The sequence below is a fragment of the Arvicola amphibius genome, chromosome 9, assembly GCF_903992535.2.
Source record: "Arvicola amphibius chromosome 9, mArvAmp1.2, whole genome shotgun sequence".
In the NCBI taxonomy this organism is placed as follows: Eukaryota; Metazoa; Chordata; class Mammalia; order Rodentia; family Cricetidae; genus Arvicola; species Arvicola amphibius.
In genome coordinates this window covers 39,142,372-39,169,956 of record NC_052055.2, presented here as the reverse complement: position 1 = coordinate 39,169,956, position 27,585 = coordinate 39,142,372, and the positions used below count along the sequence as shown (strand labels likewise).

At 54.0% G+C, this 27,585-nt stretch overlaps 1 protein-coding gene across 5 annotated transcripts; it reads left to right on the top strand.

Annotated features, from left to right (window-relative positions):
- Window positions 1-388: 388 nt before the first annotated feature.
- On the top strand, window positions 389-27,585 carry Cyth4 (cytohesin 4). 5 transcript variants are annotated; one of them, XM_038343511.2, is made up of 14 exons: window positions 389-463; window positions 1,223-1,355; window positions 7,683-7,765; window positions 9,602-9,663; window positions 10,748-10,814; window positions 12,017-12,135; window positions 13,019-13,099; window positions 14,452-14,564; window positions 16,086-16,234; window positions 21,583-21,694; window positions 23,949-24,025; window positions 24,836-24,907; window positions 25,260-25,414; window positions 26,075-27,585. In XM_038343511.2, exons 2-14 carry the CDS (start codon window positions 1,337-1,339, stop codon window positions 26,145-26,147), a joined length of 1,182 nt encoding a protein of 393 aa, XP_038199439.1. In that variant the 5' UTR covers window positions 389-463; window positions 1,223-1,336; the 3' UTR covers window positions 26,148-27,585. The 5 variants fall into 5 exon arrangements, with proteins under 5 accessions (XP_038199439.1, XP_038199436.1, XP_038199438.1 ...); XM_038343508.2 differs by having other exon boundaries at window positions 9,599-9,663; XM_038343510.2 differs by having other exon boundaries at window positions 392-463; window positions 1,280-1,355; window positions 9,599-9,663.

Sequence of the window (27,585 nt, the reverse complement as noted above, 5' to 3'; positions counted from 1 at the left end):
TTCATTCATTCATTCATTCATCCTCACTTGGACACTCCCATCCTTCTCCCACTTTGAGAGATCCTAGTTCACAAAGTAAGCCCAGATGTGGCTTGAACCCCAAGGAGTGAGCATTCAGCTGATGAAAATTTCCTTGTGCCACCCCCCTTTGCCTCTAGGATTTGAACCAACATGCCAGAAAAGAGCTAAGCAATGAAGCTGTGAATTTCCATCAAAAATAGGGGGAAGAAACTAAAGCCCAAAAGGAAAGCTTTTCTTGAGCACCTACTGTGTCCCAAGAACTGCACACTGCCCTTGCTAAGTTCCCAACTGAGTGTGGCCACTCCCTTCACAGACAAGCAAAGTGAAACTCAAGGCAGATGCACGGCGAGCCCAAAGTCACATGAGTCCTGAGTGGAGGAGCCGAAAGTCAGACAACTGAATCTGGCCTCAAGTCACACGGAAGAACCGAACAGATTTGATGGTGAGTTTCCCAGCAGCCTGGGGAGAAAGGGAAATTAGACACTTCATGAGATGGGGGAGCATGTCTTTGGAGGGAGGGAGCTGAATAAATCTGTCTTTTTCTCCAGTGAGAATTGATGAGGAATTCAGGGAGGACCCTAGAAACGGGAGAGCATTTGACTTATATATAGGGAGGTTGCTGGGTGAAAGTCCATATATCCCCAGAGGAGATCTAGCTTCGGCACCTTCTTCCCCTGTGGCCAAATGCGTGTGTGTGTGTGTGTGTGTATGCATGAGTGTACGCGTGTGCATTTGTGTGTGTGCAGGTGTGTGTATTGTGTGCATATGTGTGCATGTATGTGTGTGTGCATGTGTCTATGTGTGTACTTGTGTGCATTTGTGTGTGTGCATGTGCAGGTGTGTGTATTGTGTGCATATGTGTGCATGTATGTGTGTGCATGTGTCTATGTGTGTATTTGTGTGCATTTGTGTGTGTGCGTGTGCAGGTGTGTGTATTGTGTGCCTGTGTGTGCCTGTATGTGTGTGTGCATGTGTCTATGTGTGTACGTGTGTGTGTGTGTGTGTGTGTGTGTGTGTGTGTGTGTATTTCTTTACCAGGTCCCAGCCCTAGGTCTGTCTTCCTTCCACCAGTCCACTTTCTTTAGTACTCAGATGCCAGGGTCCCAGCTAACTGGCGAAATGCAAGTGTCTTTAGGAAGTGTGTGCTGCGTCAGGAGCCTGCGCACAGACCCCTGTGGCCAGGGCTGGCTTCCTCCCACAGGGTCTGGGCGGGGCGGGCAGGAAGGTGCTGTGACCAGCCCTGTCTGCCACCCACCAGAACAGCAGCTGAGCTAGCAAGACAAACAGCTGGACCACCTTCCCCCAGGGCTTCAGAATGGACCTGTGTCATGCAGGTAAGTGAACGGGGCCCAGCCATGGGCCTCAGCATTTCCTCCTGCAGAACAGGGAAGCAGTGGTAGCCTTGCAGGGAGGGCCCCGAGAGCACAGAAGTAAAACTGGTTTTAACCAGTCCCAAACATCAAACCCTGTGTGCAGAGGTGGGGACCAGGCTTGGCTGCTGGTTCCTGGGTTCCACAGGGATCTGAGTGGTCACTGACCTTCTGGGTCAGCTCCGGGATGGAGGGTAATGTAACGGGGGGGGGGTGAAGAACGAGACAGGAGGACACAGTATAGGGAAGAGGGCCTTGGGAGGCCTCAAGGGGACACAGCTTGAGCACAGAGAGGGTTCTTAGGTGTTCTGAGCAAGAGTATTCAGGCAGAGGGAAGAGCTTCTACAAGGGCCCAGAGGGAGCTGGACAGAATGACCTCTGGCGAAGGTGGATGCTGTTGGTGGTGGAATGTGTCTAGATCGTGCAAGGGCCGGCAGCACATTTTCCGCTCTTGGGCCTGGTGGCCTTTGATGGAGTCTGGGGACACTGCCCAGAGGAGTAACACAGACAGTGAGGCCCTAATGCAGTAGGCGTCATTCACTCAGTAGCCAGGGTGCTGGGTCTGAGGGAGAGAAAAGAAGGAGGCCGCAGAGTTGGTACAGGTAGGACAAGCTAGTGTGGTTCTTGAGGGGCAGAGACCAGGGCTATGGAAGGAGCCTCAGAAAGTACCCCCGGAGCTCTGGCTTCTGAGGGACGGCAGCAGCTATCTGAGCTGGGCTATGTGACTCTGAACTGGCCCAGACCCATGCCTTTCTCCAAATGAAACCTAACCGCCTAAGTACCCTCAACAGCCTGGCCCCACCCACAGGCACTGGGCATCCCCAGAGTCTAGGCCTAGTGCTGGGGACCCATCAGGCTCTTCCGACAGCCATTCATTTATGGACCAGATACACGAGACTGTGAGAGAACATGGCTCTGGTCACCTTGCCCAAGGCTCTCGCTGCCTCTCTGGGGTTTTGTGGGAGAGGGGAAGGTGAGTCCAGTCACTCAGAGACTGAGTGAAGAGGCTGAGATCAGGGCCACTGAGAAGACAAAGGGACACCTGGTGACAGGCTGGCCCCGCCCCAGGTCATTCAGAGTCCTTTACTCACTGGGGTCCTGACATAATGGGGTGACAGGACAATCCACACTTGGTGCAGATAAGGAACCTGAGGCTCCCAGAAGGGAGCTAAGGGTGCAGACTGGCTAGACTCAGGTCATAAGGCCAATAAACAAGAGCATAAAAGAAGGGCCCGCCTTAGACAGGGGCTGCAAAAGGCTGGGACGCCATTCAGGCCGATCTAGATACAGGGATGGACAAAGGCCAATCTGCGGAGGATTTGGGGTTTCCGTGGATTGATTTGTCTTTTGGTTCATTCATTTACTCATTCATTTTACCAACAGTCCTGTGATGTGCTTCATGGGAGCTGACATTCCAGGGTGTTGGGTGGACGGGAAGGGGATTCTGACCTATACCCGACCTGGCACAAACAGGCAGAGTGAGAGAAGAGGCTGGGGACTTCCTGGAGGAGGCCTCTGGGAAGGGGGTGATCGTTCTGTTTCCCAGAGCAGGTCCCACAGACGTCCACAGTGGCAGGGGACTCCCCTCAGCCTCATTGTGAATGGCTGACCCTTTGTCCTCCTGCCGGCCTCTGAGAATGAGAAAATCTGCCCCACAAGCGCCAAGGCTGGGCCTCTTCCTTCAGCAGGCCTTGGTTTCCTTGTGATGTTTACGGATAGGATGGTGACAAGGACTCTCTCAGGCTGCCCCACGCCACCCCAGCTCCTGTTGTGGACCTGTCATGCAGGGAAGCAAGTCAAATCCCTCCCCCAGGGCCTACAAGAAGATGAGCCCTGAACGCAAGAAAGCCCTGCCTGATGAAGGCGCGTGAGCAGATGAAGGCAGGTGGGCTGAATCTAGAGGCCTCTGGCAGAGAGAGGAAGCTGCAACTAGTGTTCCCTGTTTGATACCCCTCTACCCAATGCCCCTCAGGAGCACCCTCCCTGTATGCCCATGGTACCCCCTCCACTGACAAAGGGGAAGTGGAGCCAGCTGTCCTGGAAGCAGGGTTGCAGACACTAAAAATATGATGGAAAAGAGGAAGGACAAGGGGGAAGTGGTGAGGAGCTGGGGTGGTGGCTTCAGGGCAGTGGGCATCAGGCACTCACTGACCTGAGACTGGTTCACAGAAGACAGAGCAAGCAAGGGTGAAGGGTTACAGGAGGCTGGGAGCACAGAAGGTAGAGTGGGCAGGGGTGAAGGGTGATAGGAGGCTGGGAGCACAGAAGGTAGAGTGGGCAGGGGTGAAGGGTGGTAGGAGACTGGGAGCACAGAAAGCAGGGCAGGCAGGGGTGAAGGGTGATGGGAGGCTGGGGAACAAAGAAGGTAGAGTGGGCAGGGGTGAAGGGTGATGGGAGGCTGGGAGCACAGGAAGTAGAGTGGGCAGGGGTGAAGGGTAGAGGGAGGCTGGGAGCACAGAAGGTAGAGTGGGCAGGGGTGAAAGGTGGTGGGAGGCTGGGAGCACAGAAAGCAGGGCAGGCAGAGGTGAAGGGTGATGGGAGGCTGTGAAACAAAGAAGGTAGAGTGGGCAGGGGTGAAGGGTAGAGGGAGGCTGGGAGCACAGAAGGTAGAGTGGACAGGGGCGAAAGGTGATGGGAGACTGGGAGCACAGAAGGTAGAGTGGGCAGGGGTGAAGGGTGATCAGAGACTGGGAGCACAGAAAGCAGGGCAGGTAGGGGTGAAGGGTGATGGGAGGCTGGGAGCACAGAAGGTAGAGTGGGCAGGGGTGAAGGGTAATGGGAGTCTGGGAGCACAGAAGGTAGAGTGGGCAGGGGTGAAGGGTGATCAGAGACTGGGAGCACAGAAAGCAGGGCAGGTAGGGGTGAAGGGTGATGGGAGGCTGGGAGCACAGAAAGCAGGGCACACAGGGGAGAAGGGTGGCGGGAGGCTGGGGAGCACCATGGGAGGATCAGATACTCATCCTATGGTGATATGTCTGTATGTTTCTAGTGTTTGTACTGCTTCAAAACAGCCTCTCCCAGGACCCTTACCAATGCCTGAAACCCACTCTTGGTGGGTCACATCAGAGGTGGCCCCTGTCTGGCAGTGTCTACATTACCCCCGATCTTAGATCCTTAGATCTGGAATGGGGGGGCACTCTGTGCTTTGATAAGTGGTCTGATGAAAAGTCAGAGGGTCCTTGTGACCCACATGGCCTGTGTTGGGGCAGCAGGCCAGAGATTGTGGCCTGCTGTCTCGTAGGTTCAGATGTACTTGAACAGCTGAAACTCACTGGAGACAGGACTTGGGGAAAGGGGACAGTTTCCTCAGAGGGTTCCTGAATCCTTTGCTACCACAGAGCCTGAGAACAGCTTAGAGGGCAAGGTTCAGGCCACCCCTCACTGCCCCTGCACTGCCCACTCCCCTAGGAATCCTAGTTCCTTGTATCTATTTCCAACCATTCCCGTGCCTCAGTTTCCCTCAAAGGAGGTCCTGCTGCAGGTTCATTCCTGCATCTTCATTTTCACACTGCTGCGTCTGGCACAGGGTCGGAACACCCAGGCTTGTGTGTTCCACAAGGTTATAGAAGGGTTGGAGGCTTCAGCCCCAGGTGGGTAGAATATGAATCCCAGCCCCTGTTACCATCCAGCTGTGCCGACTGAGGGAGGCCATTGAACCCCAAGAGTATCATATACAGGAAGAAGTTAGAAACCCCTTCTGCAGAACAGTGGGGATTGAGAGATAGAAGGAGAAGGTGCACACAGTGGGTCCTCAGTTGAAGAGCAGGCTTTGGGAGCCCCCAGAGCTGGCACACAGAGGGGGGCATAGTAGCATTGGAAAGTCCAACTTCCACCTTGGTAATCGGATGGTGGTAGAGGCCATGGAAACAGAAGATTGACAGGACCTGGTGATTGGGGAGAGGAGAGTCAAGGGCTAGACAGAGGTGGCATCAAGGTGCTTGGGGTTGAGATGTACCCCAAAAGCTCAGGAAGAGGTTGAATGGAGGAGAATTCTCAGAGTTGTTTGGGACCCAGGTGGGGCTTGCTGGCCAGCCAGTCTGGGTTTGTGAGAGATGCTGTCTCAAAGAAGGAAGATAGAAAGGTTAGAGAACACATATGGTACCAGCCTCTGGTCTCTACACAGGTGAGCACACATGCTCATTCACTCCCAACACAGACATGCACGTGCACATGCATGCATACACACACACACACACACACACACACCTGCCTCACCTGGGCAGAGCTGTGTGTCTGTAACCCTACTGGAATCCCACACTGCCTCTTCCCAACTGCATGACCTGGGATATATCACCTCACCTTTCTGAGTTTCTGTGTCTTAAACTGAAAACAACCCCCTATTTTAAAAAAATCCCAAGGGTTGGTTTCCTTGGCTGTTTGGGAGCTAGGATTTCAATGAGACTGTGTCATACTCCTCTCTGATCCGCCTTGAACAGGCTAGACTTCTAGCCTTTCAGGGATAAAAAGAAAGTTCTGTCAAGCCCACAGGGCAGCACTCTTGCCTAAGGAGCCCTGCAACCAGCTGCATGTGTCATGGGGAGGGGCGACAAGCATCCTGGAGGGGCCATCCACTGCACCACCATGAGGATGCTCCATTCTTGTCACCAGCAGGCCTTCGTGGTGACAAGTGCGGGAATAAGCAGGTCCCACTGCACGCAGCCTTGGCTGCAAAAGAGGCTCTTTGGTTTCACATGGTCCCATGGTGTGTGAGAGCCCTTGGGTAAAGGAGTGGAGCAACCCATGTCTGCCTGAGCTTCTGTGGACTCCAGCCAACATGAATGGCAGGCCAGGATGGGGATCAGGGGTCGAGAATCTGTCTGGCATGTTCAAAGCCTTTCGTTCTATCCTTAGCAATACAAAAATAAAAATAAAAATAAAAGTCTGACTAGTCTTTGCTACAGCAAACATTCAAGTCCACGGACCTTCCGGAGAAATCGTGGCACAGGGCCAATCTGCTGCTGCTTGGTTGGACATTGATGGATGGTAGTAAAAGGACCCAGGAAGGAGTCCAGCTCTCTGCCACGCCATTTGGCTACTTCCTTCACTGTGACAGAACCAAGGTGGCTCAGTAGGAGGCTGGTGAACCAACCTACCAGGTCCATTAGTGGTGCTGTGTTCTCATTCCCTTTCTGCCTGCCCGCCTGCTGGTGACCCCTGTAACTCTGTGCCCACCTTCCTCCATAAAGTCACCCATGTCTTCTCCCAACTTGTGCCCCCATCTTTCCACTGTCCTTTCTCTTGGCCTTGGCTTCTGCTAGTCACTGCTGCCAGGAATTCAGGGGTGCCCTCTCTTCCTGAACCATAGGAAGTGGTGACCAGGTGCCCTAACCAAGATCTTCCTAGTGGTCTTTCTGGGAAGGCCTGCAGTTCCTTAGCTGCCCACATTGTTGGCCATAGTTTGCGTTTTTTCTTTTTCTTTTTCTTTTTGGTTTTTCGAGACAGGGTTTCTCTGCAGCTTTTTTTAGAGCCTGTCCTGGAACTAGCTCTTGTAGACCAGGCTGGCCTTGAACTCACAGAGATCCGCCTGCCTCTGCCTCCCGAGTGCTGGGATTAAAGGCCTGCGCCACCACCGCCTGGCTCTTTTTTTTTTTTGAGACTGAGTCTCACCCTATAACCCAGACTGGCCTCAAGTTTGTAATCTTCCTGCCTCAGCTTCCCGAATGTCATGATCACAAGTGTGAGCTGCTATGCCTGGCTCTGTAGAGGTTCTGACTAGAGTGTGGTAGGTAGAATGGGGGAACACTGTCCTGGTGGGGGGTCAGGGTCGTACTAGCTCCAGGACCATGGGTCTCACTTTGTTTAGGGGGTCAGTAGGAAAGCACAAGATTAGAAGTCTCTCCAATCCAGGGTCCCAGCAGGCTTTGTGGCTTTGCCCCTGTGCAACCTTAGCCATTTTATTTCTTTTCTGAGTCACAGTGTCTGAGAGCAGAAACTAATGCCCCCCATTCTATTTCCCTTCCTACAAAGTCAGGACAACAGGAAAATCCCATAAAGCTCATTTGCCAGCCTCCCTTGCAGCTAGGTGTGACCTGGTGACCCCACAATGGCCACAGGAAATCTTTCTTCAGGGAGTGAAAGGAATTATGATGGAGAAGTGGGGCTACATAAGTGGGGAATTATTGAGGGAGACGTACCCTATCTGGGCAGGGATGACCAAGAATGCCTCTCAGTGCTGGTAGCATCCAGTCAGGCCCCAGGGGTAACAGCAAGTGTCACATTAGCTCCAGAGCCATGGATCTCCCCAGGAGGAGCCCTGGGATGCAGAGCCAAACAATCCTCCTCTCTCCTCAGATCTCGCCGAGCTCAGCAGTGGGGAGGCCAAGGAGCTACAGCAGATCAAATGGCACCGGAAGCAACTACTGGAAGACATCCAGGTGTGTGTACACATGCTTACATTCATAGACCCACACACTCTCACACTCAACAGACTGATACATGTTCACACTCACACACACACACACACACACACACCACACAAACACAAACACACACACACATGCTCATTCTCACGGACCCATACACATTCATGCTAATTGCTAAACTACACACACTCACAAGTCAGCACATCCTCTGCTCTCCTGACCAAATGCTCAGAAAGCCAGCCAGACCTTGTCTCCTCCTCCCCGAAGACCCAGGCAGCAGCCCCCTTTGCCCACCGGTCCCAGACCACTGACTCTTTCTTCTCATCCCAACCTCAGGTCCCAGAGCCCCTCACCCTAGCTCCAGAACCCAGCCTTACTCCCGCCTCAGAAATGGAAAGTGGGCCGAAACTCCTAGGGACTGAGCAGCCAAGCCCAGGGCAGACCAGCTACAGGCTCTTGCCTCTTCCCGAATATACCCTTTGGACAAGGTCACACCTGCCCCAGGCTCAGCTCTTGGAAGCTCACCAGTTTCTTAGATGATAGCTCCCAAGATTTCCAGTGACCTTTAGATTCCTCAATCTGCCTTGCTCGGTCCAGCCTCTGCCTCCACTGGGGTTCCTCCCAGTTCTCATACTCCTGCTCCTTCTCCTTCCCAGACAAGGTTCTACCTCCTCCTGCAGGCTGTCTACCACTTACACACACACACACACACACACACACACACACACACACACACAGATTCCATTCTAAGGCACCCACTCTGCTAACATGTGTCACATGTGTCAGGCTCTCTCTGCCACTGCTGTGGCCACTTGCTGCAAAGCTACTTCCTTCACCCCCTAGCACCTTCCCATAAACCCAACATCCCCAAACTCTAACTCCATGAACTCAGAACCTGGGCCTTGCTCACCACTGGACCTCAGTCCCATAGCTATAGCATATAGGCACTCAGCACTAGTGAAGATGTCCCTGTCATACCTGTGGGTGGGAGCCCAGCCAAGATCCCTGGGAACAAGATCTGTCTGACCTCAGAGCAAGGGGTACTGCGCCAGTTCTGATCTCCAGGAACAACCCAGGGGTACCACATCCCAACACCCCTCATCTCGGGGAGAGGGTGGATGCCTCTCAGGTCAATTGCCCTGTTCATCTACAGCCTGCAGACGATGCCAGGACATCTGCCCTCCTACCGGTCCAGCAGATGTGGTTGATGGGCAAGCTAAGGGCCTCTTCTGCACTGGGCAATCCCTGGAGGCAGACTGAGGCAGGCTGGGGTAGAACCAGGAGCCGCACAGCTCTGGAATCAGTTCGGCAGACTTGGGATTGCCTCGTCGGCCATGGCTGCTTCCTCTTCCCTCTGTTCCTCTGAACCGCACAGCTTCTGAGAGGCCTATGCTGCCAAGGCCCTGGGGTACCTAAAGCACCTAGCCTGTGACAGGCACTTACTGACAAGTGACAGAGAAGATGGGATGCCAGAGAGGAGGTGTGGTCTGTTCCCTCGAAAACCATAGGGAGAGCTGTGTCATGCTACTGTGGGAAGCTGCCAGCCAGGTTGAGTGAGGGCTTGTTGGCGAACAGAGGGCAGGGGCCGGCTGCATGGGAAGAGAGAGCAAGCTGGAAATAGGGTCAGGTGTGGCCACAGGGCCTCCCACCCCTGAGGCGAGGGCCGGTGGAGGGACAAGGGCACACAGAGCCATTGAGCTCCTGCTCTCAAGGGGGAAAGGAATAGGAAGTAGAGGATATGAGAGGGTTGAGTAAGGCACAAAGGGAGAGGCCTGAACCCCAGGCAGAGTGGGAGCTGTGGGGACATCCTGACCTCCAGGCCACCCCTCGCATGTGTGTCCACAGAAGCTGAAGGATGAAATTGCAGACGTGTTCGCCCAGATTGACTGCTTCGAGAGCACCGAGGAGAGGTGAGGGGCCCAGCCTGTGGGAAGACAGTTCCCGGGTACATCTCAGTCCCCATGTGCCACGGATGGTACCACAGCTCCATCTAGACTATCTGAGCCACTCCCCACCGACTCTCAAGTGACCTCCACCCTCTCCCCCTGCACCCCACCTCCCCACACAACCACCCTACACATTATTGATCAGGGGCAGATAGAACCAGATGAGCAAAGAAACTTCCCCTTGGATGAGGGTGAAGGAACGCTGGTAACTGGGGACCAGAAACCTGGCCTGGAGTAGGCTCTACTGCTCCCCCATCCCCAAGTCCCTTGTCTCTCACACTGGATGGCTGCTGCTGGCTCTTTGTCCTGGGACAGGGCCATCTCCCTGGGCCTCAGTTTCTCCATTTGTATAAGGAGGTTAGGTTCTCACAAGTCTCCTAGACCACAGCCTCTTGACACTGTAAAACCAGCACAACAATATTTCAGCTACAAACTAGAAAAAAAACCCTCAGTGTTTTAAGTAAGTTTACCTTTGTGTTGGGGGACGTTCATAGCTCTCCAGGGCCAAATGTAACCAGGCGCGGCCAGTAGGCGGGACACGCCTGCTAGGACTCTAGGGCACTGAACTAAAGAACTACATATGGTTTGCCAGTTCCCTGCCCCACCTGAGAGGCCTCTGCCTCTCCACCATCTCATGCCCATGCCCATGCCCATGCATGTATGCACGTGAACATACACATCCCCTGCGTCAGGGCAGCAGACGGTTCTTACAGAGAAGGAAACTGAGGCCTGGGAGGGATAAAGCGACTCCCCTCTAGTGGCCAGGTCCCAGAGTACAGCAAGACTTATATGCTTGGAAGCAGCCTCTGGGGCCCACGTTCTCACTGGTCCCGCCATTCCCCAGCCTTCTGCATCCTCCCCAAAGAGCTCTACTTGCAGCCCCACCCCTCGATGCCTCCCACCCCGTTCTTGCTCTCCCAGATAGTCTCGGGCTGGGGATGCATGTGGCGTTCCAAAGGCATGTTGACCCTCCCGAGGAAGGCCCCCTGAGATCTTGTGGGGGACAGCAGCAGCCGGAGCCACCATGCTTGTATCTCCCTGTTCACAGCCGGATGGCGCAGAAAGAGAAGGAGATGTGTATTGGGAGGAAGAAATTCAACATGGACCCTGCCAAGGTACACATCCAGGAGAGGGGACATGGATCCCACTGAAGTGGGCATCTGGGTGGCCACAGGAGGGGGACACGGGCCTCACCAATGTGCACAGCAGAGCTAAGAGGGGAGGCTGTCTTCTGGGTACCTTTGCAGCTGATGCCACAACCCACCCAACAGAGGAGACAGCTGGGACCCCTCAGGGCCAAGACTTTGGTCCCCAACTGAGGCTAGTCTCTGTCCATTGTACAACACTGCACTCCCCAAATGGGAGGCTGTGAAGTCCCCCCAACTTGGACCCATTCACTTTCTCTCCTTGGCTCTATGCCCTCCTCTGGAACAGGCTCGAGCAGTGAGGCCCTTAGATGGTAAACTCTGTCCCTAGCATGTCTTCCAAGCCCTGGCTGCAGAAACACATTCTAAAGCTTGGTTGATCATGATCTCAGAGCCAGCCTGCAGCCCTTCACTCTGCCAGGTGGCAATGGGCTCACTCTCCAACGGGGGCAGGCACAGAAGGAAGCCACACACTGAACCAGGGCAAGGGTCCAGGCAGCCACAGGGAATGCCGAGCTCTGGCTAAGACTGTCTCAGCTGCACACAGTCCCCTGGCACAGCCACAGGCCCTGGACCACTGCTCCCCTTACTGGCCCTCATACAGACATGCGCATACGTTCCCAGCTCTGGCCACAGGATGCCCGGCATCCTCAGCCTTCCATCTAGGAGCAGCAGGGACAACAAGGAGCCAAACACCAGAGACCACCTCATGTCCTCCCCACATTGGCGGGGGGGGGGAGGAGGATGACTCTTTGGGCCTGGGCAGCAATGAGAGGGGCTCAAGAGCCTATCATATGAGCAAAGCTAGCTTCAAGGTGACAGGAGGCGAGGGTATGCCCTCCCATCTCCTAGAGAAGGGGCCTGAAGGTCATTGCCACGGAAGCTGGCTACCTCCCAGGTGGGGTCTGTACCGTCTCCTCCCCTTCTGATTTAGCTGGTTTGTGCCCATTTCTACACAATGGGCACCGACTGCTAGTGTGATGAAGTGAAACTATTTGAAATAATATGAATTTGGAGGAAACAAAAGGAGAGGCTGAATCACCGAGTCTTAGCACTGCGACTCCCAGCAGCCACGGGAGGCTGTAGTCTAAGCGTGCCAGGCTGGACGGCCCCTGGGAAGCACACGGCACGAACATGTATCACCTAGCACATGATCTCTGTGTCACCTCCAGGGCATCCAGTATCTCACTGACCACAAGCTGCTGACCTCTGATGTCCAGGACATCGCCCAGTTCCTGTACAAGGGTGACGGCCTCAACAAGACAGCCATTGGCACCTACTTGGGGGAAAAGTAAGAGGACCCCAGACAGGGAGCAGGAAGTGGGGGTGTGCGGGTGGAAGTGCCACTCAGGGTGCTTGGAAAGAAAGCCATCATGCTTAGGACTTGAAATGAGCACCGGCTCCAAAGCTGGACCATTCATTCATTCATTCACTCATTCACTCATTCACTCATTCATTCATTCATTCATTCATTCAGTTGTTTGCATCTCCTGTGATCTGAGCTCTCTTCCAAATGGCAGCTATATAGAAGAGATGGTCAAGTTCCTGTCTACAGGGACAGGAACTTTCTGCAAGACAGAGGGACAGAAAGCTCTGTCTGGTACATGAAAGGCAGAAAAGAGGCAAAGACGGGAGGGTTCTGAGCTGGAGCTCTGTTTTCTGTCCACGTGGAGGTAGAGGCAATGCACACTGAAGGATTCCAGGCAGTGAGAGCAGTTAAAGCAGAGGCCCTAAGACAGAGCGGCTCATCTTACAGCTGGCTGAGGAGAACGAAGGAGTGCGAGGGAGGAAGGAAGGGGATGAGGCAGGGGGATCCATGGAGGCTCTAGACAGGAGCACCTGACTGGCAGAAGGGCTAGGCCACAGGTGAGGAGGCTCAGGGAGTCACCAGCCCTTCTCCCACACTTTCTGGGTGACGTGGCACACAGGTTCCTGACTTGAGAGCTGGGGGGAGAGAGGAAGGAAACAAGAGAACCCTGCTTTTCCTGCAGCTGATGAGGAAACCGGGTCGTGGTGATGTTCAGGAACTCGAGCAGGGTCACCAGGCAGGAAGTGACCAAGGGAGAACTTGCCTAAGAGGCCCAAGAGGTCCAAACCCAGAGCTTACCGTCACCCAGGGCTGATTGTGTGTGTGCAAGCTGACAAGTGTTCCCTCTTCTCCTGTCCCCCTCCAGGGACCCCATCAACCTGCAGGTCCTACAGGCCTTTGTGGACTGCCACGAGTTTGCCAATCTCAACCTTGTTCAGGCCCTCAGGTGAGTGGTAGGGGTGGGGGTGGGGATCCAGCCCAGGGCAGCTGCCTCTCATTGCTCTGCCACCGTTATTAAGGCCTGAGAGACTTGCAAGCGCCTTTCCTCCCGGCCATCTGGGGACTCTAGTACCGCGCTCTAGCACTTTCTAGGCTAGCACAGGTACGTGTGGACTTTATCCCCACGCCCAGCTCCGTGTAGAACGTGGCTGCTGTGGCTTGTGATTGCCCAATTCCAATGCTCACCACTATTTGTGATTTCGCATCCCTGGGCCCAGTGTGGGGCCCGAGTTAGCAGCACGAGCCCCAAACCCTAAGGTCCTCATGTGACCCAGGGCAAGGCACAAATAAGAAAACTCACAGCTGGGTGTGGTGTTTCACACCTGTAATCAAGGCACTCGGAAGTCTGAGGCATTTTGCTGTGAGCTCCCAGGCCAACTTGGGCTACATAGTGGGTTCCAGGCTAACCTGGGCTACCCTCTCTTTAAAAAAGAAAAAAAAAGAAAGAAAACAAGACACAGAAAAGGAAAAGGAAGGAAGATTCCCTAAGCCAAATCAGTACCAAATCCAGAAGGCAGAAGGACTAAATGAGGAAGGAACTTGTCACCAGCCATAGCTGGTCACTTCCACAAGTTGGTTGTTAAGTCTTAGTAAAACTTCAGGTCGCTTAGGGAGTCTTAAAGCTGCTGCTGAGAAGGCTTGGAAGTCTGCTCCCAAGAGAGTCATTTGATATGGGCTTTGAAAGATGAACAGGAGTTTGTAAGGCAGAGAAGGAAGAGGTCACTACCATCCATCCAGAGAATATGGCTTTCTGGAGGAAGAGTTTAGGAAGCACTCATCTCCATTCATTCATTCATTCATTCTTTCATTCACTCTTACTCATTCAATAAGCTTTCACTGAGCAGGTTTTAATTGACCTGTGGAAACAAACAAACAACAAAAAAACAAAAAACAAACAAACAAAAAAAATTAAAAAACAAAAACAAAACAACAACAAGAAACTTAGCTGACACCAAATCACAAGCTTCCAGAACTGGGGGAAGATTAGGCCCCAGGACAGGGAGGCCCATCTAGGAGCGGCTCTGCCCAGGGCCCCACAGCCAGATCCTGTTGTTCCACCCCAAGTCTCTGTAAGAGTGTGACCCCATGTCCTCCTGTGCTCTTGGCCCCTTCACATCCGAACCCACCTGCCCTGTGTTGGAACCTAGAGGAGGTTCCCGTTCACAAGGGCAGAGGCAGGGCACCCGAGTTAGGGCATAGAGGAGGTCATGGGTTCCCATTCACGGGGCAGCGGCAGAGCACTGCCTGGTATCACCGAGAGCCCCATCTGCTTCACTGACCATGGCCCTGTCCCCCTAGGCAGTTCCTGTGGAGCTTCCGGTTACCTGGTGAGGCCCAAAAGATTGACCGCATGATGGAAGCCTTCGCTGCTCGCTACTGCCTCTGCAATCCAGGTGTCTTCCGGTCCACAGGTGACACAGCTCCTCATATTCCCTAAACACGTTAGCCGTTCAGGTCCTTACTAAACACTCACTGGGCACGGATTCCATGCCTGTCTAGAGCATGGTCCCGAGGAGAGGCAGCATGAAAAGATAGACCAGCATGTGGGAGTGTGGAGTACAGGAAGGCTTTGCAGGGGAAGGCTGGTCTGGGTGAGGTTCTCAAGGATAACTAGGAGTTCTCTAGGAACTTATGATAAGGGGGAACACTTTCATGTATCACTTAAAGGCCCCAGTGCATCCTTGGAAGGGCAGATAAGGGGCAAAGAGCAGAGCAGGTGACCAGCAGGCTAAGTCACCCATAACTCTGTCTCCAAGGGTAACCACATATTGGGAAAGGGACAGGATGAGGGAGGGGCTGCCACAACCAACTGGCTGTGCCTCTTCTTTTGGCTCTGGAGTTACCACACAGCAATAGAGAAAGTTCCGGTTTTCACGGTGCTTTTTACGCACAGGGCCTTTGGATCCTCTTGTCAGGAGCATCAGATCCCAACATCACTCTCTAAGCTCAGCAGCAGATTGTCCCTGGTGAAGCGTGACTCAGAGTCTGACAAGAAGCAACTTGTCCCAGGGCAGACTGTTCCCTTTCTGCTGTGCAGAGGGCAGAAGCCCCTGGAGCTTCTGCCACACTTGGCCACAACCTAAGAACTGGCATCTGCTTGCCTGCAGGTTTCACACACCTAAACCCCCGATCACCTGCGACTTTCAGGGGTGGTAGCATCCATCTCTAACATCAGCATTAGGGAGGCTGAGGCAGGAGGATTGCTGCCAGTTCAAGGCCAGCTGGGTTTCAAGTGAGACCCTCAGTCAATCAGTCTGGGTAGAATGGAAGGCATTTTAATCAGCCAATCAGTTTGTCACTGTGTGAATGTGACTCAACCTCCTTGTGCCTCAGTGTCTCGTCTTTAAGATGGAGGTGTAGTCGCACTTGTCCCCCAGGATAGGCCTGGGGGTGCCGAGAGCTGAGCACAGGTTGAGACCACGGCTGTGGGAGGGAGAATCATCTCTTCCTATAACATCAGCTTTCGAGAGTCACATGAGCAGGCTGAAGGTCAAGGGGTTGGAACTGGCCCCCTCAGGTTCTGGATCCTCAGAAAACCCAGAATGGCAGCCATACCCCCAAGCCTGTGGTCTGCCCAATGTGGCAGGCTGCTGGCAGCGTGACCCACCAGGCAGCTCAGAACAAGCTACTAACTAGCAGGGCGGCTAACAATGAGCTCCCGTTCCCAGGAGGCAGAGAACAGAGTGGGCGGGCCTGGAAGGGCTGCAGCTGATGGCAAGCTGGATCTGAAAGGGAAGGAGGGCGCAGCTGCAGGGGGGCAGAGCTGCAGAAGCTGCAGCTGAAGTTTGTAAGGGTGGGAGGGGGAGGCTGGGCCCTGAATGTCTGCCAACATCAGCCAGGGACAGGGTGAGCCTTCAGGGCCTTGCTAGGACTGGGACAGAGGAGGGGACGGTGACCTGGGCCCGGACGGTGACCAGCGCTAGGTTCCACAGACACCTGCTACGTGCTGTCTTTCTCGGTCATCATGCTCAACACTGGCCTACACAACCCCAACGTCCGGGACAGACCGCCCTTCGAGCGCTTCGTGTCCATGAACCGCGGCATCAACAATGGCAGCGACCTGCCCGAGGAGCAGCTGAGGGTGAGAACATTACCATCTTACTGGTCCTCGGGGAGTCCCACCCCTCCGAGGCACAGCCAAGGCGGACGCCAGGCTAGTCACTGTTGGGAGGTGGGCCTCCTCAACATGGCCTCATCTCCACAAGGATAGCTGCAGGTGGACTCCAGGAAGTCCTCCAAATACAGAATTTGGGGAACGCTGGCCAAGCGCTATTCATACTTCCCCCAATGATACTTTGGGCTGGGAGTGAGGTTCAAAAGCATGCACAGGCCTTAGGATCCATCCTGAGCTGCTCCCCCACAATAAAAGGGGACAGCGCCAGAGTCTCTGCAACTCAGGAGGAGAAAATGCTTGGCTGGGGTCCTCGAAAGAAGACAGTCAGTCTCCCACAAGTTCCCACTAGCTAGGCTAGGCCCAAGCCTCATGTTCCATTATCCCAATACCCCATCCTCACTACACTGCACCAAACTCTGTTCTGGGCACAGGGAACCAGGGATGACTCCATGCTGGTCCTGCCTAGACCAAATCAGAGGTCTGGTGGGAAGGGATCTACACATAAATTGCATCAGCAATCAACTCCCGAAGCTCACTGATGTCATCCATGCTGACAGTGAGAGCTTTGCTACAGAGAGATCTTGGGGGACAGGCAAAGGTGTCACCCCAGAAACTTGGCCAGAGCAGGTGACTTCCGCACTGGGCTTAGACACCCGGGTAAGATTTGTCTTAGGGTTTCTATTGCTGCAACTGAACTCCATGACCAGAAAGCAAGTTGGGGAGGAAAGGGTTTATTTGGCTTACACTTCCACATCGCTGTCCATCACTGAAGGAAGCCAGGACAGGAAGTGAAGCAGGGCAGGAGCCTGGAGGCAGGAGCTGATGCGGAGGCGATGGTGGGGTGCTGCTTACTGGCTTGCTTCACATGACTTGCTCAGCCTGCTTTCTATAGAACCCAGGACCAGCAGCCCAGGGATGGCACCACCCACCATGGCTTGGGCCCTCCCCCACTAATCAACAATTGAGAAAATGTCTTACAGCTGGATCTCATGGAGGCATTTCCTCAACTGAGGCTCCTTCCTCTCTGGTGACTCTAACTTGTGTCAAGTTGACACACAAAACCAGCCAGTACAAGAGTCTTGCGGCAGGAGCAGGGCAAGGGCATTCCGGAAGGAGAAAGCAGGGTTTAGCTGGGAAGGGTCAGCATCTAGTGTGATCCCCTGAGATGCAGTAGATGTGAGTGGTGAAGGCCAGCCTCGGGAACACATGGAAGCCAATGGGTGGCAACACCAGACGCTTGGCCTGGTGAGAAACAGTCATACCGTTCAACAATGAGAGAGACACCCTGGTACTCAGAGCACTGAAGTCTCCCCAGGATCAAAGTCATCAGAGAGGTGAGCAAGGACATAGCCCCCCAGATCAGAGCCTGGCCATCCCCTCAGCCCACAGAACGCGGGCCCTGCAGGAGCCACTCTGCGTATAAGGATTGCTACAGCGCCACTAGAGCTCTGGGCAGCCCCATCTCCCCTATCGCCTGCAGAGTAGCCTTGGGTGGTTACCTGGGGTTCAGTCCACTGTGCCCTCCAAGAGTGGGGGTGATCAACCTGAATCACGGCTGCTGTAAGCAGTCTTTTTTTTTTAAAATGTTAAGGGTAGGGCCTGCCCTGTTCAAACCCAGACTTAAAGGCAGCTCATGTCATCAGAAAGAATAATTCAGAATGTGCTGGCATTGCGGCTCAGCTGGTAGAATCCTTGCCAAGCATGCACAAGGCCCTGGGTTCAATCCCCAGTATAAAAACAGGCTTTGTAGCACACACCTATTAATCCCAGCATGGAGGAGGCAGGAGGATCAGGAGTTCAAAGGCATCCTTGGTTACACAGCAAGTTTAAGGCTAGCCTGGGCTACAGAAGATGCCATCTCAAAGCAAAGAAGTAAAAAAAAAAAAAAGAAGAAGTCAAAAAACAAAGAGAATAAAACAAAAACAAAAACACCAAAACCAAACAAACAAAACCAACCCTGAGAGCAGGCTAGAAATACAGGCATTTCATCACACTTGGGGGCAGAAACAGCATGTGTCTGACATGTGCCCTGAACGTGCAAGGCCTCCCGCTGACTGACCTTTCCTACCTTCCACCCAGAGAGCCTTCCTCTGCATCCTCCCCTCCTCATGCCCTCAGGCTGGAACTACTCAGTCATCTCTGCGTAGCTTCTGCCCTGCCCAGGAGGCCTGGGAAGGGTCCTGTGTCCTGGTCAGCAACACAGGCAAAGAGCAGAACCAAGCAGAGCCTCAGCCAGCTGGCTGCCTGTCTTTCAGCCGGGAGCTGGACTCTGGAAGCCCTCGAGCAGGGAGGACAGCATGGGGAGTGGCTGGTGGGCAGGAATCTCCTCCAGCTCTGTCACAGGGTGCCCAGGCCTGCTCTAAGAGCAATCCCAGGTTTTCATAGGCAGCCACATGGATCCAGGATCCTCTCACCTTCTCCCTGGCTTCATTTTAATATTTTAGAAGCCAGAATCCAGGGTCACACTATCCATTGCAGAAGTGAGTTCTCCATGGACCACCATTGCTCAACTACCTAGGAAGCCCCAAAATACATTAAAGTGCACACCAAGAGGCAGAAGTAAATTTACATAGATATATGTCCCAAGAGAGGTCACCCCAAGGTCACACAGCCCTGGAGGGTGTCCTTATAGGATAGACTAAGAGAGATGCATTATGGCAGGCTGGGACACAGTACTTAAAAGGTTCTATGTACAGAGGGGATGAACCCCAGCTCCTCCCTGGGCCATTCTGGGTCTCCCTGTCAGAGCAGGCCATGTCCTAGGCATGATGCTATTGTGTCCCCCCTATTCCCAGGGTTCAGCTGAGGTGCCACTGGAGGTAGTTGACCTGAGGCTTCGTGTTTGTAATAAGAGAGTCCCAGCTGCTGTCTGACTCTGCAGCTCTGCCTCCTGCAGAAATTAGCAGGTAGCATCTTGAGCACAGAGGACCTAACCATGCTACCTCCCCTGTCACAGAGGAGGAACTGAATCCACAAGGCATATCCATTGATTTCCAGGCTCTTGGGACCTGGAGCAAAGAACTGGGCCAGGGACACAAGGATAATAGGAGAGATCCAGTTTATTAAGGAAGAAAAAAGCATTTCTGAGAAAGGAGGAGGGCTGGAGAGATGAGACAGGAAAGAGAGTCATGAGCTGCCGGCCACCGGTCCTCATCCATTGGAGTCCCTTTGGGGTTCCTCACACCTTCTCCAGCATTTGGAGATGGAGGTTCTTCTATGTGTTCTGTCCCTTACATGTTGCCACAGTACACATGTTAAGGTCATAGGACAATTTGGGGGAATTGGTTCTCTCCCTGCACAGACTTGAACTCGGGTCATTAGGATTAGCAACACCTCCACCCACTAACCCATCTTGCTGGTCCATCATACGTAAATTTTCATGTCTCTTTCTCTTTCTTCATGCCTTTCTGTCCTGCCACATTGGATGAAAGAATCACAACTAATATCACTAAAAAGAACAGGGATCACTTTGCCTTTAGACTGTCAACTTTGAGTGTGGCTAGATCTGAGAGCTCGGTGGCCTGAGGGGGCTGCATGTCACAGCGAGCCTGTCCTGCACAGTGGTTATCTCTTAGACCCTGGCTAATGCAAAGATACCCATGTAGGTCCAGGCTACTAGCTTCTCCCCACAAAACTAAACCCCTGGAAATAAGCCCTATTGACTATTTGGGGTCATGTGTCTTTATCTAAACTAGTTTCTATAGCACGTAAGCAGAAAGGCTCTAAACAGCCAAAGGGGAGTGATTGTCCCTTCCTGGAACCTGGGGATGAAAGAGGGTACCCAATTCACTGAACAACCTAGACAGAAAAGAGAGGAGAGGGGATCCTGGGACAGGGCCCCAGAGCCCCAGGGAGACAGGCCACGCTGTACACCCAGGGCCCAGAGAGGTCTCTATGCAGTGGTTTGTTTGGTGACAGAGACTTCAGGGTGTTTTCAAGACACAGGAAGTGTGGGTGTGCTGCTGTTTTGTACGCACCATGATACTGTGACCACAGAAACTTCCAGGTACCCCTGTGGGTTTGGCAGAGGCTGAGGCCCTGTCTGCCACCCCGACGCCTCCTCAGGCCTCCCTAATACTTGTCTGAGCTGGCAGCCCAGCTACCACTCAGGCCTTCCTGTCTCAGATACTCAAGGCACCAGTCAGCCACCTGGGGATTCCCAAGGCAAAGCCTGCTATCCCCGCAACCACATGCTTCCCCCTTCCCCCCAGCCCAAAAGAAGCTGGTCCCCACTTTTCTCTCACCCCCACACCACAGTGAGATCGAGAGGGGACGTTAAAGGCTTAGCTGGTGGGTGCTCCAGCCCCACCTCCATAAACTCAGGAAAACTAGCATTAGGTCTGCTCCCCATGGGGACCCCCTAGACAAAGGACAGGATGGCAGTAAATAGTGGGAGGCAGGCATTCATTCATCTACCAACCCATCCATCTACCTACCCACCCATATATACGTCAAGGTGTGAAATCATCCATTATGGTACTGGGAGGCATCACTGCAAAGCCAGATGCATGGAGAGGTAATAGCTGCACACTGCCTTCTGGCTTTAACAAGCAGGAGCAAGTTAGAATGTTAGAAGTCCAATCCCAGCACTGGAGGAGACCAGCGCCCCCAAAAAGGTTCAAAACACTCTGGGGGGTCTGCACCCACACCTTGCCCTAGGGTAGGAGCCATCTTATCTCTGGCTTGCTTACCTTCCCTGACAGAGAGTGCATTACCCTCCAGGGTCATCCCTTGTATATTGAAGCAGCTTTTTACAGCCATCTATAAAGGACTGAAGTCAGCTCTTGGGGGGCCCTCTCCATCCCAATCCCTGTAATCAGAGACCATCCTGTATAGAAACTATAGTCAGCACCACACTACAGACCTCCCCTGCTGGGCCTCTGGGCCTGAAGCTGTCCATTCCTTCCTCCCCAGGGTCTCACCTATCTTCACCCAGCATGTGTTATCTAGAAGGTTCTACTGTCTACCTAAGTAGAAGAAGGGCATATCCCATCATGAGCACTGCCTGAAGTAGCCCCTACTCCAGCTATTGTGCCCGGGGAGGGTGGGTATGTGTGTCTGTGTCCCCATGTGCCAACCTAAGGCATCCACCCTGCTCACTCTGCCCTGAGGCAACACAGGGGAGGGGACACAAAGGTGTGGGTGTGGCCAGTGCAAAGGAGAACACCAGTCACCTAAGGGACAGGGAAGGCTTTCACAAGAATGGCCCGGGAGGGGGTTTACCAGAAGGACGACCTGCCCAAGGCCACCCAGGCCAGGCGGCCAAGGCCCCAAACTCAGTGGACTGAACCCATCTTTCCCATCTCCCCGGACAGAACCTCTTTGACAGCATCAAGAGTGAGCCCTTCTCCATCCCTGAGGATGACGGCGGTGACCTCACCCATACCTTCTTCAATCCTGACCGTGAAGGCTGGCTACTCAAGCTGGGTAAGACCTCTGTGCACACACTCATAAGTTCACTTGCACACATGTGGCTAACACACACATATGTACCGGCGGGTACCGGCGTGTACCGGCGGTCGGAGGGGTTTGGAAATAACCAAAATAGTCCTTTTATAATAAATCAGTTTTAATAAAAGGGGAAATAAGGGAACTTACAGAACCAAGGGTCCAGCGGAGCAGAAGGTAACGCGGGGGATAGCAAACGGGGCTCCTTCCGGCGCCCCATCCTTTTTAAGGGTATCCTACTCCCCTGGGGCAGCCACGCCCCTAAACACAGGGATTGGGCCAGCTGCCCCAACACACATATACCTCAGGAGGGGACCTGTGCAGTGCCGGGTTACCTGACCCCCGGCCCAGTAGTCTGCCTGCCCATTCTACCCTTCCTCTCACCCACCCTCTCAGTCATCCAGCTCCCGGCCCATTGCCCTGCCCATCCATTCATCTGCCTACTCATCCATCCACCTAGCCAGCCACTCTTCTATCTACCTACCTGTCTCATCGTCTCCCCACCTATACGCTTATGTATCCATCCATCCACCCACCCCTCCACTCCTCATCCATCCTCCCACCTACCCATCTACCTATCCCACACATCCTTTATCCACCCATCTATCCTTTCACCTGCCCATCATCCATTCATCCATCTACCCATCCATCTGTATGCTCAGCCCCCCCTACATACATAAAAACACCTACCCTCCTGCCCATCCTTCTGTCTTGGGATGCAGGTGTCAGGGGGAGGCTGGATGTAAGGGAGCAGTGGAGACAGGGGCTCCATGGACATCTCTGTTTCCTCCCAGAGGAATGGAGAGAAGAGTCTAGCAGACTGGTAGTCTAGCAGGACCACTGAACATGAGATGCTGGTCCTCCAACAGCCTGACCTTTGGGCGGCCATTCTCAGGAAGCCAAGACTAGGCAAGGTTAGGGCAGCTTCTCAAGGCCACACAGCCACATTTGGGGCAGCAGAGGGCTGGATGTCTCTGAAGTAAGAGATGGGATGTAGCTCAGACAAAGCGCTGGTGGATGCGCCCTTGGCTGAGGGAAGCAGCCAGCCCTGCCTCCTCCAGGAATACTCCCAGGAGCCTCCACAGCAGGACCAGCCAGTCAGGGACTGCGGTCTTCCAAGGCGGGTGATGAAAAATGCCTCATGTTGGAGGAAGGGCCTCAGCCAGGCAGCCTCCACCACTTACTGTGTACCTAGACTATGGCAGACTCACCCGCATCCCAGATGCCCACCAAGCCTTCTGTCTGTCACTGTACCCCAGCTTCTCCTCCTACAGGCCTCAGGGCCTCCCATGCTGCCCCAGACACTAGCTCCTGGCCTCCCAAAGTATCTCCAAGTCACAAAGCCGGTCAGCAGCGGGGCACCAGAGCCTCACGGCTGACCCCACAAGCCACTCTTCAGCATCCGTCTCTGCAGCTGGACGGTGGAGACAGTGACCCAGAGAGCACCAGCCACATAGCAGCATGGCTGAGAGCCTGGGCTCCAGGGCGGTGGCACTGGAGTTTGAATGGACAGGACATGAACACATGGCCTAGCTTTTCCTGGCCTTGGTTTCCTCATCTATAAAAATGGGGTGTCCAGTGGCCCTCCTCCTTCTGGATGGCCACAGGGACTCACTTCCTCATTTTTTCCCGCGCCTGGTGACTCAACGCTCGAATGCTGTGTCAGCTTCTGTTTCCAGGGCTACAACAACACACCTAACAAAAGCAGCTTAGGCGGGGAAAGGTGCGATTGGCTCTGAGGGAAGAGCTCCTCCTGGCAGGAACTTGAGGCAGCTGATCACATCGTGTGCATAGTCAGGAAGCAGGGAGCGATGACGGCAGTCTGGGACCCCAGCTCCTGGGATGGTGCTGCCCACATTGAAAGTGTGCCTTCCCACCTCAGATGACTCAGTCTAGAAACTTCCTCAGACAGGCTCCGAGGCGCACTTCCAGATGGTTCTAGAGCCTGCCACCCTGACAGTCAATACTAAGCACCATAAGCACATAAAGCAAGCCTGGGTCTGGGTGGCTTCGGGCAGGGGGTCAGGTGACAGCGACCCGGAAGAGCAGGGAGCAGTGCCACTGTCCCCTCTATCTAATCTCTGAGAACCCAAATATGAGTAAATGGGGCGATGGGAGCCACTAACACTTGGAGTATAGAAAGGATGGGTCTGGAAGCTCGGGGAATTAGGGGTGCACGCACAGTAGCCCAGGAGAAGGAAGATTGACCTACCGCACTGCCGGCTTCTTTCAGGCGGCCGTGTGAAGACGTGGAAGCGACGCTGGTTCATCCTCACAGACAACTGCCTCTACTACTTTGAGTTCACCACTGTGAGTGTGGGGGAAGGTGGGACTGGAACACAACCAGCCACGACAGGCTCTCCAGCTGCTGCCACCACCTGAGAGTGCCAGGCCATTTCAGAATGCTCATCTCCTCTCTACTCCCATTTCACAGATGAGGAGAACTGAGGGACAAAGAGGAGGATGGGCTGGGCAAGAGGGATCACTCACTTAAAGTTGGGTTTCCTGGGCTGGGGCTGTAGGTCAGGGTTAGAGCATGGGCCTAATGTGTGAGGCCCTGGTCAAATCCCAGCACTGGAAAAAAACACTTGTTCAAAGATAGATATATCACCTAAAGGTTAGGCATGGGGACTCATACCCATAATCGCAGCCTTGAGAACGTAGAGACAGGAGGGTCCAAACATGTTCAAGGCCAACCTGAGCTACACAACAAGACTCTTTTTTAGAAAATAAATAGATCACTAGATATAAACGAACAAACAAATGAGCTGGAGAGATGACTCAGCAGTTAAGAACACTGGCTCCTCTTCCAGAGGACCTGAGTTCAATTCCCAGCACCTACATGGCAGCTCACAACTGTCTGGAATTCCAATCCCTGGGTAGGGGGGATCTGATGCCCTCTTCTGGCCATTGTGGGCACTGCACACATGTGATGCACATACATGCATTCAGGCTAAAACATCCATACACATACAATAAAAATGAAAAACATCTTTAATTTGGTCTCCCAGATCCCAAACAGGGCTCTTGCGCTGTGTCCTTCTGTGGCTGGGTAATCTGGGGAGATGGTCTGGGGAGGCCCCAAGCTCACATATCCTGTCCTTGACTTCACTTCCTCAGGACAAGGAGCCTCGGGGGATCATTCCTCTGGAGAACCTCTCTGTGCAGAAGGTGGATGATCCCAAGAAGCCGGTGAGAGTCCATCTGGGGATTTCCAGTACAGCGGGAAGGTGCCCACAAGGTGCCCTCCACAAGGCCGGGCTATTCTGTAGGGTCGCTCCTGGAGCTTTGCACACAGGGCGGTCCAGTGTCATTTTAGCCTCAGTTGTCTTGTGGGGCTGAACTCTGGCACTAACTGGGGGACTTCTAAGTCACAGCCTTTTCTGGGCCTTGGTTTCCCCCATCTGTTACATGGGATTCTAGGGAGCCTGGTATATAGTAGGTACCTGGTGTCCTCTCCCCCTGAGCTGTTGGGGAAGGGCATTTCGCGGGAGTCCACCTAGCCCTGTCCCCCAATCATGCCCTCACCTGGCACCTCCCACAGTTCTGCCTGGAGTTATATAACCCCAGCTGCCGGGGCCAGAAGATAAAGGCATGCAAGACTGACGGGGATGGCAAGGTGGTGGAGGGGAAGCATGAGTCCTACCGCATCTCAGCCGCCAACGCAGAGGAGCGGGACCAGTGGATCGAGGCCATCAGGTGAGGGCAGCCGGGACACTGAACACTTCCTGTCACCTTTCTGCCTCTTCAGGTCTTCTTTCCTTGTCTGTAAAGAAGCAAACGCCAGGTCTCCCTCCTATTGGTGGCCTTCGGTGGGCAAGTTCTTGCCCTAGTCTCCATGTCAGGCCTAGGGAACAGAAGGAAGACGCCAACTTCATGGGTGCAGTGGGAGGCCCTGGCACTTGGTCCTTGCTAGGAACTCAGTCAGAGGGGAGACTTGGACAAGTGGTAGACCTGTCAGCTAGAAGGCATGTATGGCCACTGGACAAGGACCATGTCCTAGGACCTGGAAGAATCAGAGGCGCAGAGATGGCAGAGCCTGGCCCAGAGCCACACAGTGAGAGGCCCAGCTGACTTCAACACTAACTCTCTTGCTTCTCCTGGTTCTCTAAAGGGGCTGGGAAAGGAGTCTTGGGAGAGTCTCTGCTGGGCTCTCACCTTCAAACCCGAGGTCTTGCTCTTGCTGGGCCTGCCTAAGGGTCAAGGCTATTAAAGTAGGATTTCTCTACATCAGTGCCTGGCCTTTCCCTGCAGCGGGGTGAGCCATCACCTCCGTGGAAGTCACACACCCCAAACCACAAGTCCAGAGGTCCTACGCTCCAGCCAACCCTGAAGTCTCATTTCCTCCCATACCCCCAGGGCCAGCATCACCCGTGTCCCCTTCTACGATCTGTTGTCTGCTCGGAAAAAGAAGATTGCCAGCAAGCAGTAAGCTTCCAGGAAGTGGCTCTGGCAAGCCGGTAGGACCTGTGGTATCTGGAGACACACCTCTCACCCACTGCACCTGTTCCTGCTCACAAACCTACCCCTCCCCATCACTGGAACTGGCTATGGGGGATGCAGAACCTTGGATGGCACAGAGCTCACAGGGAAGCCCTGATACTAGGGCTACGAGCCAGGAAGAACCTCTGAGGCTCTACCCTGGACCGCTGCAGCCCAGGGTAAAGATGGGGAGATGAGCCAGCCCAGAGCACACTACCAGTGTGTCCCACCTTCTCCCTCTCCATCAGGAGGACCATGGATTCCCTGGAAGCTTCCAGTTCAGAGGCATCCCACCCCTCAATTGGGCCAGGCTCTCCCTGACAACACCAGGTATCAGCCTAGACCCAAATCTGAGCCTGAAGCTTCAGACACACCCTTCTGCTGAATCACAGCCTTCTCTGGGTCTTACAGAAATTCAGGGTTTGGACAGGAAACATCTTGACCTTTGGTCAGCTTGACTTCCGGGGGAGCTGGGATACCAGGTGACTGAACCAGACACACTGTGCTGGAGAGTTCTGAGGACACCACCGTCACCAGTTTCAAGGCCTTTGACATGAGAAGAGGCACAGGGGAGACCCTCCAGGCAGTAGCAGTATCTGTGGCTGGCTGGTCTGAGCTACAGCTGAGAGAAATGGGAGCGGAGAAAATGCTGTAGGTGGTACCCACCAGGAGGGCTGCCTGCAGGCCATGGGGAGCCAGCTGGAAGCAGGGGACTCACACTTGAACAGACTCTTGCCCATGGCACCACTACTAGATGCCTGGCCAGCAGAGCTAGGGTAGTGAGGGGTTACAGACTGGGCCCTTGTTCCCGCCTCCTGCCAGAACAAATCCAGCTTTCTATGCACAGCAGGCCTCTGTGTCCCCACAGAGCCCTTACCTGGAGGAAGCTTCTTGCCCAGAGCACCCCGTCCAGGGAAAACTCCTCAGCAAAGTTGCAAAAAATGGGGCTTCCTCTGCTCTGGGCCAGCCTGGGCCCTGAGCAGGAGCAGCAGGTGGCCAGGCTGCCTCAACCCCCGCAGCCGCCCACACATGCATACTTCCCACAAGGTGTGTGTGGCAGGAGGGGTGAGACTCCTGTCTCTGAATGGGCACATGCCTGGGAGCTGGGGCACCAGCAGACAGCGCCCTTGCTGGACAACTGGGGGCTTGAGCTGAACCCACCCCAGTTTTATAGGAGTTAAAGGACCCTAAAGTATTCCTCTGCTTCTGGCATGTGTTGTGCACAAAGGCTGTGGGACCTTTGTTGTCCCCCTGCCTCCCATCCTCAGCTTCTTCCCCAGCACCAAGGTGGTGGGGGCAGGGTCATCACATTATTTCCTGTCCTGACACTTAGAAGCAAGAATAAAGCTCATGATCCAACTCATGGACAGAAAGCTGTCCTTCTGCAA